This window comes from Morone saxatilis, unplaced genomic scaffold (genome assembly GCF_004916995.1).
Source record: "Morone saxatilis isolate NCDOM2014 unplaced genomic scaffold, NCSU_SB_2.0 Contig3, whole genome shotgun sequence".
NCBI lineage: Eukaryota > Metazoa > Chordata > Actinopteri > Moronidae > Morone > Morone saxatilis.
The window spans coordinates 3638408-3652874 of NW_023339873.1; the positions used below are offsets into that span (position 1 = coordinate 3638408).

The 14467-nt window shown below is 38.9% G+C and overlaps 1 protein-coding gene across 3 annotated transcripts; it reads left to right on the plus strand.

Annotated features, from left to right (window-relative positions):
- Positions 1-1190: 1190 nt before the first annotated feature.
- LOC118337498 (tumor necrosis factor alpha-induced protein 2-like) lies at positions 1191-12857 on the plus strand. 3 transcript variants are annotated; one of them, XM_035674573.1, is made up of 13 exons: positions 1191-1302; positions 2321-2391; positions 4462-4668; positions 6036-6681; positions 7384-7495; positions 7631-7753; positions 8629-8723; positions 8837-8929; positions 9021-9147; positions 9696-9815; positions 10197-10352; positions 10534-10655; positions 12078-12857. In XM_035674573.1, exons 2-13 carry the CDS (start codon positions 2322-2324, stop codon positions 12226-12228), a joined length of 2022 nt encoding a protein of 673 aa, XP_035530466.1. In that variant the 5' UTR covers positions 1191-1302; position 2321; the 3' UTR covers positions 12229-12857. The 3 variants fall into 3 exon arrangements, with proteins under 3 accessions (XP_035530466.1, XP_035530467.1, XP_035530468.1); XM_035674574.1 differs by lacking the exon at positions 2321-2391 and having other exon boundaries at positions 1197-1302; XM_035674575.1 differs by lacking the exons at positions 1191-1302; positions 2321-2391 and adding an exon at positions 3751-3786.
- The last annotated feature ends 1610 nt before the right edge of the window (positions 12858-14467 follow it).

A 14467-nucleotide genomic window follows, 5' to 3' on the forward strand; every position in this document is an offset into this window, starting at 1 on the left:
CACACACACACACACTGTGTTTACTTTGTTGGAAAGCCACTATTATGAAAGGTAGTTTAGGAAATCCCAAACTGACAGGTGCAGCGACTTTGTTTACAAAGACATTGTCTGAAATGTAATTCATAAAAAGAGGCTGCCAATAAAAACTAATATGCAACCGTGAACTAAATAAGGAAACTGAAGAAAAAACAAACTTGCTCGTAAATTACTTAGTTAATTAAGACAAACTCTATAACCAATTCAAAAGGAGATTTCAATCTCAAGGGACCTCCTGGGTAAATAAAGGTTACTGGTCAGTATCACTGGTTGTTTCATACAATTAACATTATATTTCATTCATTTTAGTTTAAAACAAAGCTGCTAAAAGTTTTCAGTACAACTAATATATGAATCCAGGATTCAGTCTGCAAAAGTTTGCAGCTGGAACTATTTATTGAGGATCACCCACTATGTCTGGCAACCTGCACTATGTGATGATGATGGATAAACATCTTAATGTGTGTAAATCCTAATTTCTTCTGCCTGTTTTAATGACAGCTTTAAATTCAATAAGCTGAGTCTGTGAAGTGCTGGAAACAACTATGCTAATCTTTAAAGGTGTGTGTGGTTGTGTCATTAAAAATAAAAGAAGTGGCCAGAGAACACATTTAATCGTGAGCTCGCTTTGGACTTCTCTGTTTTTCTAAGGAAGTGAAAGCAGTGTCCCCAAATTTATTTGTAGTAGTAGTGATGGGGCTTATATTCAGCTTTGTACGACTCTTAAGGTAAAGATTTACCACTGAACTGTGTGTTTCTCCTGGACTTTGTGTCAATGGAAGCTGTATGGAGTCAGTTAAACTCAGATTTATGGAGAATAAGCAAATGTTTGCTGATTTTAAATTGAACCCTGTCAAAAATCTATAAGTTTATTTGATTCAAAAAATAATTTTCCCCTCCAAATTATGTCAAGATTCTGCTTTTAAAATTTTCCCACAGGGTGACAGACGGGTGACATTTTGAAACCATTCAAGCTTTGATTCTCACATCATCAGTGTGAGTTCTCAGAGGAAATGTGCAAAGGTGCAGCACATGCTACTTAAATGGAAAGCAGGCAGACTTTTTCAGAGCGTGACTTAACCAACATCCTGGTTGTTAGATCGTTAAATGTTACATTCTGCATCTTCACCTCAGCTCAGTGTTTCATCAACCTACCACAGGGACAGATGAATTCACACACCTGAGCACTGCTGCCTTCAGGAGCCATGTTATCGACGCTTCGCCGGTGTTTCTGCTGCGGAGGCTGTGCATCCTGCAAAACAGAAGGTAAGAAAAACTGTTTACAACACAGCATCGTCCAGGTTAATGACGTTATCAGCACGGTTTATGGATGTGGTGATGATACTGGCTGTAAAAGTGATGGGAAACATGGCTGACCCAAATAGAAAAAGTCAGTTGGAAAATGCAAGTTTGTTTGTATATAAGCACACATTGTATGTATTAAAAAATCATCATAATTTTATGTGAAATCTATATCTTTTCCTGTAGAGTAAGACAATTATAACTTTAGTTATAGTTAGTTAGTTCTTAGTTTGTATCCCCCTTTCCTGTATATTCAAAATATATTAAACAACCTTATTGCACTTTTTTTTTATTTGCACTGAGGTACAAAAGAGTTTGCTTTGGATAAAGCCTGATCCCTGCAGCTGTATCTGCCCTAAACAAAGGGCCCGCTGAGTGTATGGTCCACCTGTCATGATGATGGTGGATGGTGTGTTTCTTTGTTGACTGTATGGTGTTGCTTACAGGTGCAGCGATGTGGAAATGAATTTCACCCTTGTAGGACAATAAATTGAATCTTGAATCTTGAATACAGAACATACACAGTGTACCATAATGTATGAGATCTGTATGAATCATTTGTGACATAAAACACAAACATTTAAGTGTGAAAATCGTCTCAAAGTCTAGTTGTCTCGGGGGACGTCGGGATTGTCGTGCCCGTGTGGTCCGATCCAACAGACGAGCATCTGTAGCTCAAACTGCTGAATGCTGGTTCTGAAAGAAAGGGGTCAGAACACACAGTGCATCACAGTCTGTTGGTCCGGGGCTGATCGGTGTAAGTAATTTTACCAATACTGCTACTGATCAATGCATCCGGGAACCTTTGACCTTTGACCTTTGACTGAGATAAGGGAAAACTCCCACGAATAAACCCCTTTAATGGTCCAGTGTGCAACATTTAGGAGGATCTATTGGCAGAAATGTAATATAATATACATGGGTATGTTTTGTGTGTATAATCACCTACAAAATAAGAATTATTGTGTTTTTGTTACCTTAGAATGAGACATCAGAGGGAGGAAGCGGGTCCACCATGTTCAACCCCCACAACACATCAATTCTTACATTCAGGTAATTACACACCAATGAAAACATACCTTTGAATATTGTATTTCATTTCTGACAATTTTTTAATTCACAAAAGTAAAAAAAAAATGTAATAAAAGAATAAAAATTTCGATCTGACAAACCTGAACAACAAAGTTGTGATTGTTCTCTAATCTGCCCTCTGCTATGGTTTGGTGAAGTTCGGTTTTGCTAAAACTCCTTGGTTGATGTTTGGATAAGATTGTGGTAATGGTAAAAAGAAATCAGATTTCACAGTAGGTACAGCAGGATGTGAAACAGCACATGACCACGAGGCAGATAAACAGGTAGTCAGAAAACCACTGTTGTTGTTTTTTGTTGAAGGTCCACAGCCACACTTTGTCTCATTTAAGTCAATTTTTAAGCAGAAATAGTGAACATTTAATGGTTACAGCTCAAATGCGATCGGTCGTTAAATGATAAATTGAAATTTGATGTAAATTGAATTTGATGGGCATCTTTCTAGGTTTTCTAACATGTTAAACTCCGAATGATTCACAAATTAAAGGTGGGTTTAGTTCTGCAGACCTATTTTATATATTTTGTTCAACTGTGTATTTACATCATCTCAAATGTTTTTAACAATGTTCAAACTCACCGGTCGCCTGCCAGTGGCGTCACATGCCCTTTTGCATTACATTTTTCCACTAAATTCTTTAGATCTTCAGTGTTTTTTTACTCTTTTAACCAGATGAAAAATTTTAGCTGTCTGGATCTCAAGTTATCAGAGAAACAACAGCTCGACTCGCAGCCCCTCCGGAACGTCTTTTGTCTGTTGAACAGCAGACTGTCATGAAGCAGACAAAGGACAAAGGATGTTAACTGTGACCATGGTAGAAAATGATGAACACTAAAGGAATCCTAAAGTCTGTGTGGGTTGTTCTGATGTGAGAGACCCCATAGTGGCAGAAATTACACATATAAGAAACATGGCCATTAATTTGGGTCATAACCAATCCTAAATGGAATTTCTTGACCTGTTGGTGGCTCTAGAGAAAAGGTAAGGGGAGCCCCAAAGTAATCAGGATTCGTCCACTGCAGACCATGAACGTCTGTACAAAATTTCATAACAATCCATGAAATCGTTGTTGAGATATTTCTCTCTTAACCAAAGACGAGTTACCAACATTGCCTCAGCCCTGTGTGTCTAAAAAAAGTCCAGCCTGTGTGTGTGTGTGTACCTCTGTGTTTTTGTGTCAGTGTGTGTGTGTGGGTGTGTCAGTGTCTCTGTGTGTGTGTGTGTGCGAGGGCTTTCCACCAGTCTGGGTTTTTAATTTACATCTAGAGCAGGAGGAGGAGCCTGCAGCTGCTCTATAAAGTCCCACTGACTGTAAACTCAGACTCAGCTGTGACAGAGAGCAGCCTCTAGGAACGATCAGGGTGAGTACCAGCTGCTGGGAGAACTAAAACAAAAAGCCTGATCTATCTGTCGGGGAATCGGTTAATAGCTGATTAAACTCAAGAAAAGCTCCAGAGCAACTTATTCCACATTACAGTAACTGGTGAAGAGATTTTGTCTCAGAGAAAAGTTGTGGATACTTTCTCCAGGATCTTTCTTTCTTACAGTTATTCATTGATGACGATGAAAAATAATTCATTCAAACTGTATTTTTAATTTACTGTTATTGCATTCCTGTTTTTTATTGTGTTATTTGCATATTCTGTGTGTTTTTATTTACGTTCACTTGGTATAAAGCATGAAATACAAGGATTATTGTACTGTGATGATGATGATATAGCACCACTGGACACCAGGTTTTAAAGTTTCTCTCTTTTGTTGTGGTGTTTTGTGATTTTATTTATTTATTGATAAAAACAGAAGCTGTTGTTTTGTAGATTGAAAATATGCAGTTACTGATCTTTAAGCTTTCTTTTTATTCTAAACTATAAGAAACTATTATACAATCATTTAAAATGCACAAAATGACAGAAACAACATTAAATAATATTAGTTAAGTTAAGCAAGTTGGCAGTTAGCAAGGTTAGCATTCAATTTCGGCTTTTCACTTCACTTTTTATTGTTTAATTCACAAACATTTGCCATTTTCTCCACAGATTTGCCAGCAAGTTTCTCAGGCTGTTGGTCCCATTTCTCCTCCTGGATAACAATGGGACTCCGATCAAACCAAACAGAGAACAACAGAGGTGGAAGGTTTAGACTCCTGAGGATTTTTGGAGGCCAAAGAGGTCAAGACGCCGTGACCTCTGTACCCTCAGCGACTGATGGACGCCGCTCGTCCCAGGAAGAGGAGCCCCAAAGAGGTCAGCTAACGTTACATATAGGAACATCCAGCCGTTAGCCAACATGACCACAGACATGTTGACTCATGGGACTACCTCAGCCCACCTTTTCGCTTCCTGTACATAAAAGGAAGAAACATACATGATTGAGGAACCGGGAGTTAGCTGAGCCATTCTGGACATTATAGTTTTATTTTATTTACTGTACAGAGGACGATTTCAGAAAGGATTATTGCAGAAATGATACAGTAATAACTTAGAAAGACAGCTGCCTATACAAATTATATCAATCTGTACTTAATAAACTAATAAAAGTAGAAACAGAGAACAATCTGTGTATATTTGACAATAAGAGGGGTTTCTGAGCAATTTCCACTTAAATTATTGCCTTAATCTCCAAAATGGCAAAGTTTGGTGTCTTAATGTGGCATTATAGAGGGATTTCTGATCATTTTTATCACTTTTGAGTGGTCTGTAATGGTCACATTTGGTATAACAAATGCTACTAACCCATAAATGGCTGTAACATCTTATTAGACATGATGGGACTGGCCATAATATTTTATTCCCTCATACACTCAGATGACTAGATTTATGACTAGAAAAAGCTTTTAGATGATGTAGGTCATATGTTCTATGTAGGATATAGCTGCTGCTATCTGCCCCAGAAGATCTCATGTCATCCCCCTAAAAGAAAAAAAAACAGATTTATTATGGGAACGGGTGGAGCGGAAAAGGTTATCTGGGAAAATATGGAAGAAGCTTCAGGAAAAGCAAAAGAGGGAGGAATCTCTCTTCCATGACAGGCAAAAACAGACGTGTATACAGACTAAACCGGAAGATGATCATAATCAGGATGATACTAAAGGGGCAGTTTAATAAACTAAAGCCCACTCTATCACTTATCTACAGAAGGAAATAACAGGAAGTATTTAAGGACCAGAGATATCATAGTAGAGAAAAATACCAAATTGTAATGAGGTCAAAAATAGCAAAAGTGTTAATTTCCTTCGCAATCACTTAAAATACCTCATAGTGTGGATAATACGAGTAATACAGGATCATAATGATACCTTAGGGTAGGACAGCCTATATTTAGTATAATGTGAATAGCAATAACCTTTTAAAGTTACTGAAAAATTATACATGAATGCTCCATTACTCGATTCATTGTTTGGTTTTGCTTCTTTTGTCTGATCAAAATTCACTTGACTCTCATAGAAGACAAAGCTGGAATCAAATCACTGTGAAACTATTAAGAAAGAGAATAACTGGCAGTAATGACAATCAGCTGCAGCCTGAATATAATCTGTATTTCTTCCAGCCATTCCTGGAGGTTTAGAGTTTATTTTAAACATCTGTAAACACCTTTTGCTTTTCTCCCTTAGTGATCGCCACATTTGAAGAACTCCTTAACACAAAATGCTTCCATGAGGCCAGCCAGCTGCTGATAGAGAGAGAGGAGCGTCTGTTCGGGGAGATAACGGAGGCAAAGTCTCTCAAAGATGACAATGACGAAGTGGACAAGCTTGCTGCAGACTACGCAGACCTGGAAACCTCTGTACTGCACACCCTGAGGCTGTCTCTCACCCCGGGAGAGGTCAGCACGCAGGCTCTGGCGTCTGCTGCGAACGCCATCAAGCAGGAGATGCACCAGGACCAGCGGTGGAAAGAGAGGGATAGGACACCACCCGCCTGGAGGCCTAAGGGCTGGAAGAAGGTCCATGACGAGACCCTTCGCAGCTTGGTGGAGGAGCGTATGGACAACCCCGTTACGCCCCCTGCAGTGCAAGTGGACCAGTCGTCTCTCCAAGCGGACGTCAACAGCATGGGCAGACAGCTGAAGGCTGACCTGCTGTTGGTGGTGGAGGTGGTGAAGAACTGCTACCCACCAGAGCTGGACATCTGTAACCTGTACGCCAGGTTGTACCACCAGTACCTCAGCGCCAGACTCAGAAAGATTGCGGATTTTGTTCTGGATGAAAAGGACAGCTCTTACCTCCTGCGATGGGTGAACGTGTATTACTATACAGAGTAAGTCATGACTCTAATTTACATTTTAAGTAATCAGTACCTTTTATTTCTTCGGCCCATTCTGTTCTATGCTGGTGTAGTTTTGATATCTGTCAATGTTTGGGTCCATCAGTCCATCTTCTGTCCAACATCTTACCCAAAGCAGACCAAGATTTCTCAAACAGATTAATACGGATCAGTGTTGGGTCCAACCACTCAAGGGAGAATTAAATCAGACTAAACAAATATTTTCTTAATCAATTAATCTGTTGACCGTTTTCTCGATTGATTGTTGTTTAGTGTCGCTGCATATATAGGCATAGACCTTATAAACCAACAAGTCCCTTAATTGTTCACAGCCCAATTTTAGAATATCAAAAAGACTAAAAAACAAAACATCTCCTCGTCCTCCATCTAAGTCTGTCTGTGTTTACTTTGTGAAACCAGTTAAATGGATCCAGCTCACCCTAAAGTTGTGCAATCGTGTTAAAGTAAAACTGTGCAGGAGTGGCACAAATCCTGTGCAATGTAGCAAAAAGAAGGTCACACCCTGGTGTTCACAAACCAGTTAGTCACCCACATTTTACTGAGAACAACAAGTTGCTGCCTGTCCTTGTTTTGAAGTTTAGCTACTATATAATGCTATAATAACTGAAATGAAATCATGATCTTGATGTCTAAAATGTTTTGAGGTGTTAATCAAACTTCTGCTCTCTGTATTAGGATCCTTCAGAAGCCGCAGCTGGTTAATGAGATCAATAAAGAGGCGCTGGGAAAGCTGCTGCCTGATGAGTTACTGGAACCTCTGGAGGAACAGTACCTGAGCAAACAACAGGTAACCTGAGCTGCAGCTACCTGTTTCATTTCAGTTCAGAGCATTTCAGTGGACTTTTTAGTTATTTTTAGTAGCTGTTTTTAGTGTCTGTTACTGTATGTTTTAAGTGACAGTGGCATGTCGTTGTGTGTTCAGGAGGAGTTGACGACTTACATCGGCCGTGTGCTGGAGGATGCAAAGGAGAAGTGGATTAAAGGAGAAGAACCGTCAAGAGAGGACGGCTGCTTCGTCAGTCCTGTGGCCTACGACATCATTCAGGTACAAAATGAATCATGTTAAAGCAGCTACAGTCAACATTTTGCAGCTCTCCTCAGCTTCATAAAGCTTTGTAGTTAGTTTCAGTTCATTGTTTAGCTGCTGGCCCACAACTTCATGGTTTTCAGGCAGCTGTTTTCAGAGACGAAGCTTTAAACACACACTGTATACACTACGGCCTCTGTAGCAAACAGCAGGCAGACACAGTTACAGACTAGTTGGTGAACATGGAGACCAAAAACAGAGCTAAAAGAGAATAAATATTAGACAGTGATCAGGTGGAAACAAACATGACTACACATGACTGATCATGTTGCTTCATAAGCAATTGTTTGCTGTCATTGAAAGATTGTGTAATAATGGTTTTTATGTTGAAATCACTAAATAATAACATGAAATGTGTTGTTATTGTTTAAGTAATAGTATAAGTCAGTATAATTCTTAGGTTTTGGCTCCTCAATGTTGCAGCAGTGACAACAAAGAGATAAACATCAACTCATCATATTTAACTGCGTCCATTACCCATCATCTTTTAGACCAGGACTAGTTCCAAAACAAGATTTTCCAGGCGGTTTCACATATTAACTGGAGCCAAACCGGATGAGAAACAAACTTTAAAGCTTGAGAAAAACATTAACCAACAAGGAAGAACCACTTTAAATTATTTATAAAAAGTAATTCCCTGTCAGATGAAGGTCACAGTGAAGCACTAACACAGCCGGAGTTAGGGGTTCAAGTCCTTGTCTTAGTTCGACTGTGCTGGAAGAACATGGCTGTGTACTTTGGATCTTTTTCGTTGATGTATATTAAGAAAATTGTCAGAGATGGAGTATTCTTATAGCACTGTCACTGATCTGTGATCCTTTATCTGTCTTTAGCTCATTAATGGAAGAGTGACTGACGCTGAAAAGCTTGTAAGAGACCGGTCCAAGGCCCAGAACATAACCTGCCAACTGAAAGGTTTAATGGAGAGGTAACAACGCTGATATTTTATTCTACATAGTGTCATTTTGAAAGTGCATTTTTGTTTTGATAACAGCAATCATGTGGACGTCAAAGTCAACTGTTTTAATTCAACTCCCGCAGGTTCAAGACCTTCCAAAACGATATCATCAGGCAGAACAGATCAAACAGCAGGCCGTTCATCAAGGCGAACCTAGGCTGCATCGAGCAGTTCACGTACGTTTCTAACATATAAACACTGTGGTGTGAGCAGACGCAGGTCCGTTTATATCAACGAGCTAATGTGACTTCTGTGCTTTGTCTGCAGGGATGTTCTCCTTAACAGGAGCCAACTGTTCCCAAAGGAAGTGCAGGAACACTGTTTGCTTATTCTGCGTGACATGAAACAATCTGCTCACATGTATCTATTAAAACCTGTGCATGAGACCCTCAAGGTACGTTTATTTACAACAGATTTAACAGCTTTTCTTTTTATTATTGTCGACAAATCTCATGAAAAGACCAAAACCAACATTAAATGTATCTACAGACAAGTATTATCTGTGTATCCAAAGACTGATATAGCTTATTCCTGTGTGCCATAGAGCTCCATTGTTTTCCAGAAACTATTAAAAACACCTGCTGCTCCAAATACTTACTGGAGCACCAAATGTGGTTTAATCTGTGACTAAAAATAGTCCCTAATAGGCCCCTAAAACTACAGTGAGCAGCTGTATAAGGAAATAACAGTATAGTAACAAACACAAGAACAAAATAAAATTTAACAACATCAACAATAAAGAAAAATAGCAGTTAAGAAGTTAGGGACAATTTTATGCTGAATTGCAGCACTGGAGTATGTATTATTGTATTATATTGTATTATTGTTTTATATTGTATTATGTTGTATTATTGTTTTATATTGTATTATGTATTGTAAATTCTATGCTACTGTGGATGGAAGTGTTAACCGTCTAATGCCTCATGTTTTTACCTCACGCAGCCGCAGTACCGCAAGCTGGGAACCAATGAATGGCTGAAGAAGCACATTTTTGATAAGCTGCTGGAAAGCATTAAACAAGAGCTTCAGGAGCTTCACGGTTCGGTTAAATCCTGTCACGAGGTAGAGTGAAGAAATCATGAAACACACTCTTCAACTAATGTCACTAACAAAGCACGCTATAGGTTGAATGTTTGGTATGTATTTTAGGTTTCAATTCATTTCCAGACAGTATGAAAATCAATCAGCAGAACACAAAAACTGACCTTTACTGCAATGAATTAAACAACTCAAGCGAGTTTCTACAGTCTGCACACTGATTTTCAAATTGTAAAGAAATTAGTGGAAACCAGTGGCTGCCTGAATGTGTAGTGTTTCTAATAATAAATAGATTAAAACATGTAAAACTCGAGTGGCAAATTACTCTCTCAGTTCAGCATCTTAATTGGCTTATCAAACTGTTTTTTTAACCAATTTCTGATTTGTTGATTGGATTAATTTCAGGAGCTGATTGGCCAGCTGCACCAGGAAGTGACAGCGGAGTACGTGAAGAGGCTCCTTAAAGGAGAAGTCAAACTGAGGAACAAGGAGCAGCAGGAGGAGGCCTGTGATATGATAATAGACAACGCGGAGAGTTTGCACGAATTGTTCACAAATACGGTGAGACTGGAGCACAAAAGTGATTTGACAAAATACTGAAGCATTATGTCACTGAGCTGACCACACAGTGTGATTAAACCAGGGGAAATCCAGTGTAAAAAAGAGATCCTCCTCAAATCAGGAGTCGAGTTGATTACTGTGTTAGGAAACTTGTAACTAATGTAACTGATTGTCTTCGCAGGGATCAAAGGAGGAGCGGTTGAGGAAAATCCTGACCATGATTGCAGAAGTGCTGAAACTCCAAGACCTCCCGGCCATACAGATGCAAGTAGTGTCACTGGGAACTGCTTTTCCTGACCTCAGGTAACCCTTTGCTTTGCATTAACTTAACATTATTTATTTATGACACAAATATATACAGCATTATTTCACACAGACGTGCAGTGGTCATGTTTAGGTATATTGTCTCAAGTGGGACTGGCCTAATAAGGAGAAAATAGTATCTTGATGTGAGGAGCTTACATAAGGATGAGCATAAACAAACAAAGAGCTGACAGGCAACAGGAAGGGAAAATACATTCAGATGTTTCCTGGAGATAAAAGCAGTCACACTCATTTTTCTAAGGCACTTACAAGTGTCAGTATATATCCTGTGGCACACTGAAGCTAACACAAGTACTGCAGTGAAATAAAAAGGTTAGAAACAGAGACAGGGTTCGCACACATCATGGAAACACCTGAAAATTGAAAATGTCCAAATATCCTGGAAATATTAAAAAAATGTTGTGCTGTGGACAAATTAATGTTACATTTAGAAAAAGACTGAACTGCCAAGCACACTATGAAAGCTAGTTAAGGTGGAGTGTCCCTTAAACCGTTTATGAGCCAGTGTTGTCCTGTATCGTATCATTCCTTGAAAATGACCTGGAAAATGACCTGGAAAAGTCCAATTTCTTAAAAAGAGTGGGAACCCTGAGAGAAGGAGCCTGTGGAGCTTGTTGTAGTGTGTCTGTTGGTGTAGTCAGTACTGCTGTCAGTCAGAGTAAACTGTCGTATGTGGTTGATTTGTTTCCCTCAGCACCGTCTTTAGTCCTATTCTCTGTTTTCTAAGTCAGACTTGTAACACAAATGCCTTTAATTCAGAGTGTTGCACCCAAGTTCTCGCCTTAAAGAAAGACATTACAGTTTTGAAATACAGTTGTCTGCCAGGCGATGAAAAGATGGATATGACTCTCAATGTCTGCACAGGAAGTAGCTGTAGCGTTGAGATTAGTTTAAGGGCTGGAGACTGGAGACAGGCAGAAACTGCTTTCCTGGGTTTTTCCAAAAATATAAAAATCAGCCAGTCGCCATCATTAATTCACTTTATATCCTGTTTTTAAATTCCATACAATTTTTGTGGTTTTACTGGCAGATACTTGACACACTGTAACTAATATAAGCTTATGCTTTTGGCAGTATTGTGTATGTAGCAGCTGTAGCTCCATACACATCACAGTGAAAGCATTCACAGACTAGAAGTGTATTTGCTAATAGTTTCAGTTCATTAAAAGTAGTGGTGACAGTTTGCTCTGGAGATTCAACCTGGTCCACCCAAGTAATATTGCCACACACAGACGGACACAGTGATACTAAATCAGCATATTTCTGTAACTGAACCCGTGTAACAACCCCCCGCCCGAGTGTCTCTGACATTAATAATAATAATAAGAAGAAAGCTCATGTAACATTATATTATTAGGATTAAAATGTTTTTGACCGTTCCCTCCCTTCTTTTGCCCACAGTGAGAAACATGTTTCAGCCCTGCTGAAGCTCAAGACCAACTTCACTAAAGCCGACAGGAAAACCGTCAAGGAGACTCTGTCAGAGACTTTAAAGGTCAATGTCAACTGTGTCGCTGTTCGTCCGTTTTTCTCCACAGTTCAGGTCAAATGAGCTGTAAAAACTTCAGTAACAGTACGTTCAGTTCTCCTCGCTCAAGTCATTTCTAAGTTAGCTGAAAGTTGGCTTGTACAATATCATGTATAACAGTGTGTGTGTGTGTGTGTGTGTGTGTGTTAGATTTGTGAGTTTGATGAGTTGGTGTTTTCAATTCATCTCAGCTATCTCAGTGTGTGCGATGAGTGTTGATAATGATGAGCACAGCAGAGGATGTTTGTAAAGAATGTAAAGAATATTGTCTGCAGACCAACTGTAAAATATAAATGCTGTATTTACTGTGTGAATGTATAATATTGAGTTCATTGTGAACATGTTGCTGGTAAACATGGTGCTTTTAACTACTTATCAGGCCAGGTGTGTGTGTGATGGCATTTTTTAATGAAATGAGGACGAGGTCAGTTTTTTGTAAGGGAAATTCTGATAGTGTATACTGTATTTTTTTATATCAGATCAGTGTTATATATTTTGTTATTTTCATTCTCACATGTGCAATAACGGTAGAGGTCAAGCTTTCATTTTAAAGTCGTCTATGTTTGTTTCAGGTCATTGGATGTATAGAATGTGTAACGTGTTAAATGTAAGTTATGTGTATGAATAAAGTGATTTATTGAAAGTAAAAAAAAGATTCTGACATATTTTAATCTGGACCCAAGTGGTGGACCAACAACTTAAACAACAACAAGCTCTTGAATAATGTTTTTTTTTAGGGGTTTTCCACAGGGAGGTCAGAGGTCAGGGTTTGTAATGATTTTGATTGAACACTATATCAGGAGAGTATTAAAACCAATGATCCTTTGCTTTAAAAACCAACATCAAAGTGACCAGCAACACAAGCCGACATTGGTCCTGAACAATACCGGGAAATCATTGGCTCTGTTGTGTGGGAATAGAGGCCGTACACACTGACTTGAGGTGTTTTTCAGTTTATTATTTCTGAGCTATAACTGCAGCTTTAATGCCTCGACACAGGGAAAAGGATATGAGTCTGCAAGGGTGTTCACAAATTTCTGTCAGCCACTAGTTCTTTTTTCCTGAAAGTCCTGTCTGCGTTGGTGTAAGAGGGAAGATACGCTCAGGAAAACGGGGGGCATGACTTCCTCTTGTAAAACAAGAAATCATTAAATCATTAAAGGCCATTCTGTACTGGGAATATCCAGGCTGAGCAGTAACTGGAAGCTGGTTGGTGGAAATCCACGGTGCTTTCCTGCTCCGAGTTGACTCAAGGATGCTGCTGTTTCGGATTTAGTAATCGGGGCCACTGCTGGTGTCTCTCAACAAAACCACTGAGTCACAAGTTCATCAACCTCATATTAGTCACTCATTAAAAATGTTTTATTATCAGGTCTGAAATCAAATGAAACAGGCAGTGTTCACATGCATTCCTCCTCCCCTGGACTTTTCCAAGTGTAAACATTGGGGTTAGGAGGAGCATTTTTCTCAGTACAGCCTCACAGAGCTGCTAGAATTGCTGTAAGAATTTAGTCTTGCTGTTTTTTTTTAGCCATGATAGCAGTGTGGTTTTAGGAATGACAATGCTGGCATGTGGGTTGGCCATCCACTTTGGTTCAGACAGAAATATCTCTACTACTTGCTTGTATATCTGCGCATTTATTCCAGTGAAAGTTAGTACATGCATTCATGTTTCTGTCAGTTTGTAATCACATTAGTGATCTCCAAGTTTTTCCAAATGTTACTACACTAACACAGTAGTGTGCTTACTGAGACGGTGAACATCTTAAACATTATGAACATCAGCTTGTTAGTACTGGGTTATGGTTAGCGTTTAGCTCAGAGCACTGCTGTGAAGATGTTTATGAAATTTGATACACACATTTTTCCCCACTGACTTTTCCTTTGGCACCATCATTTGTTCAACATTTTTATTTGTTCAATAGACCCATGGATGTATAAAGAGAACTGGATACAACCACCATGTTAAGCCCTCTGTTAACTTGAATGGGGATGAAATGATTTAATCGTTCAGCTCTTCTAGATTTGGGTAAATAACAATTCAAAATCCTGATTTTTTTATTGAATCATGCTGATGTTTATTTGCTGGATTCCCTGCAGCCAAATCTGTAACCTTCTCAACACAATAGTCATAAAAGAATACAGTATACAACATTTAAAAAGTACAACTTTGTACTAATATACTAAAAATATACTTTAAAAAAAGTCATACTTCTCAAAGACTGAAGCACACATTCAATACTGTTGAAGAAAAATCATTCCA

Excerpts from the sequence above, each read along its gene's own strand:
- LOC118337498 (XM_035674573.1), top strand. The coding sequence starts at position 2,322 with ATGAGACATCAGAGGGAGGAAGCGGGTCCACCATGTTCAACCCCCACA. Across the intron at positions 9,816-10,196 it reads CGGTTAAATCCTGTCACGAG|GAGCTGATTGGCCAGCTGCA; the intron begins GTAGAGTGAAGA and ends GATTAATTTCAG. Across the intron at positions 10,353-10,533 it reads ACGAATTGTTCACAAATACG|GGATCAAAGGAGGAGCGGTT; the intron begins GTGAGACTGGAG and ends TTGTCTTCGCAG.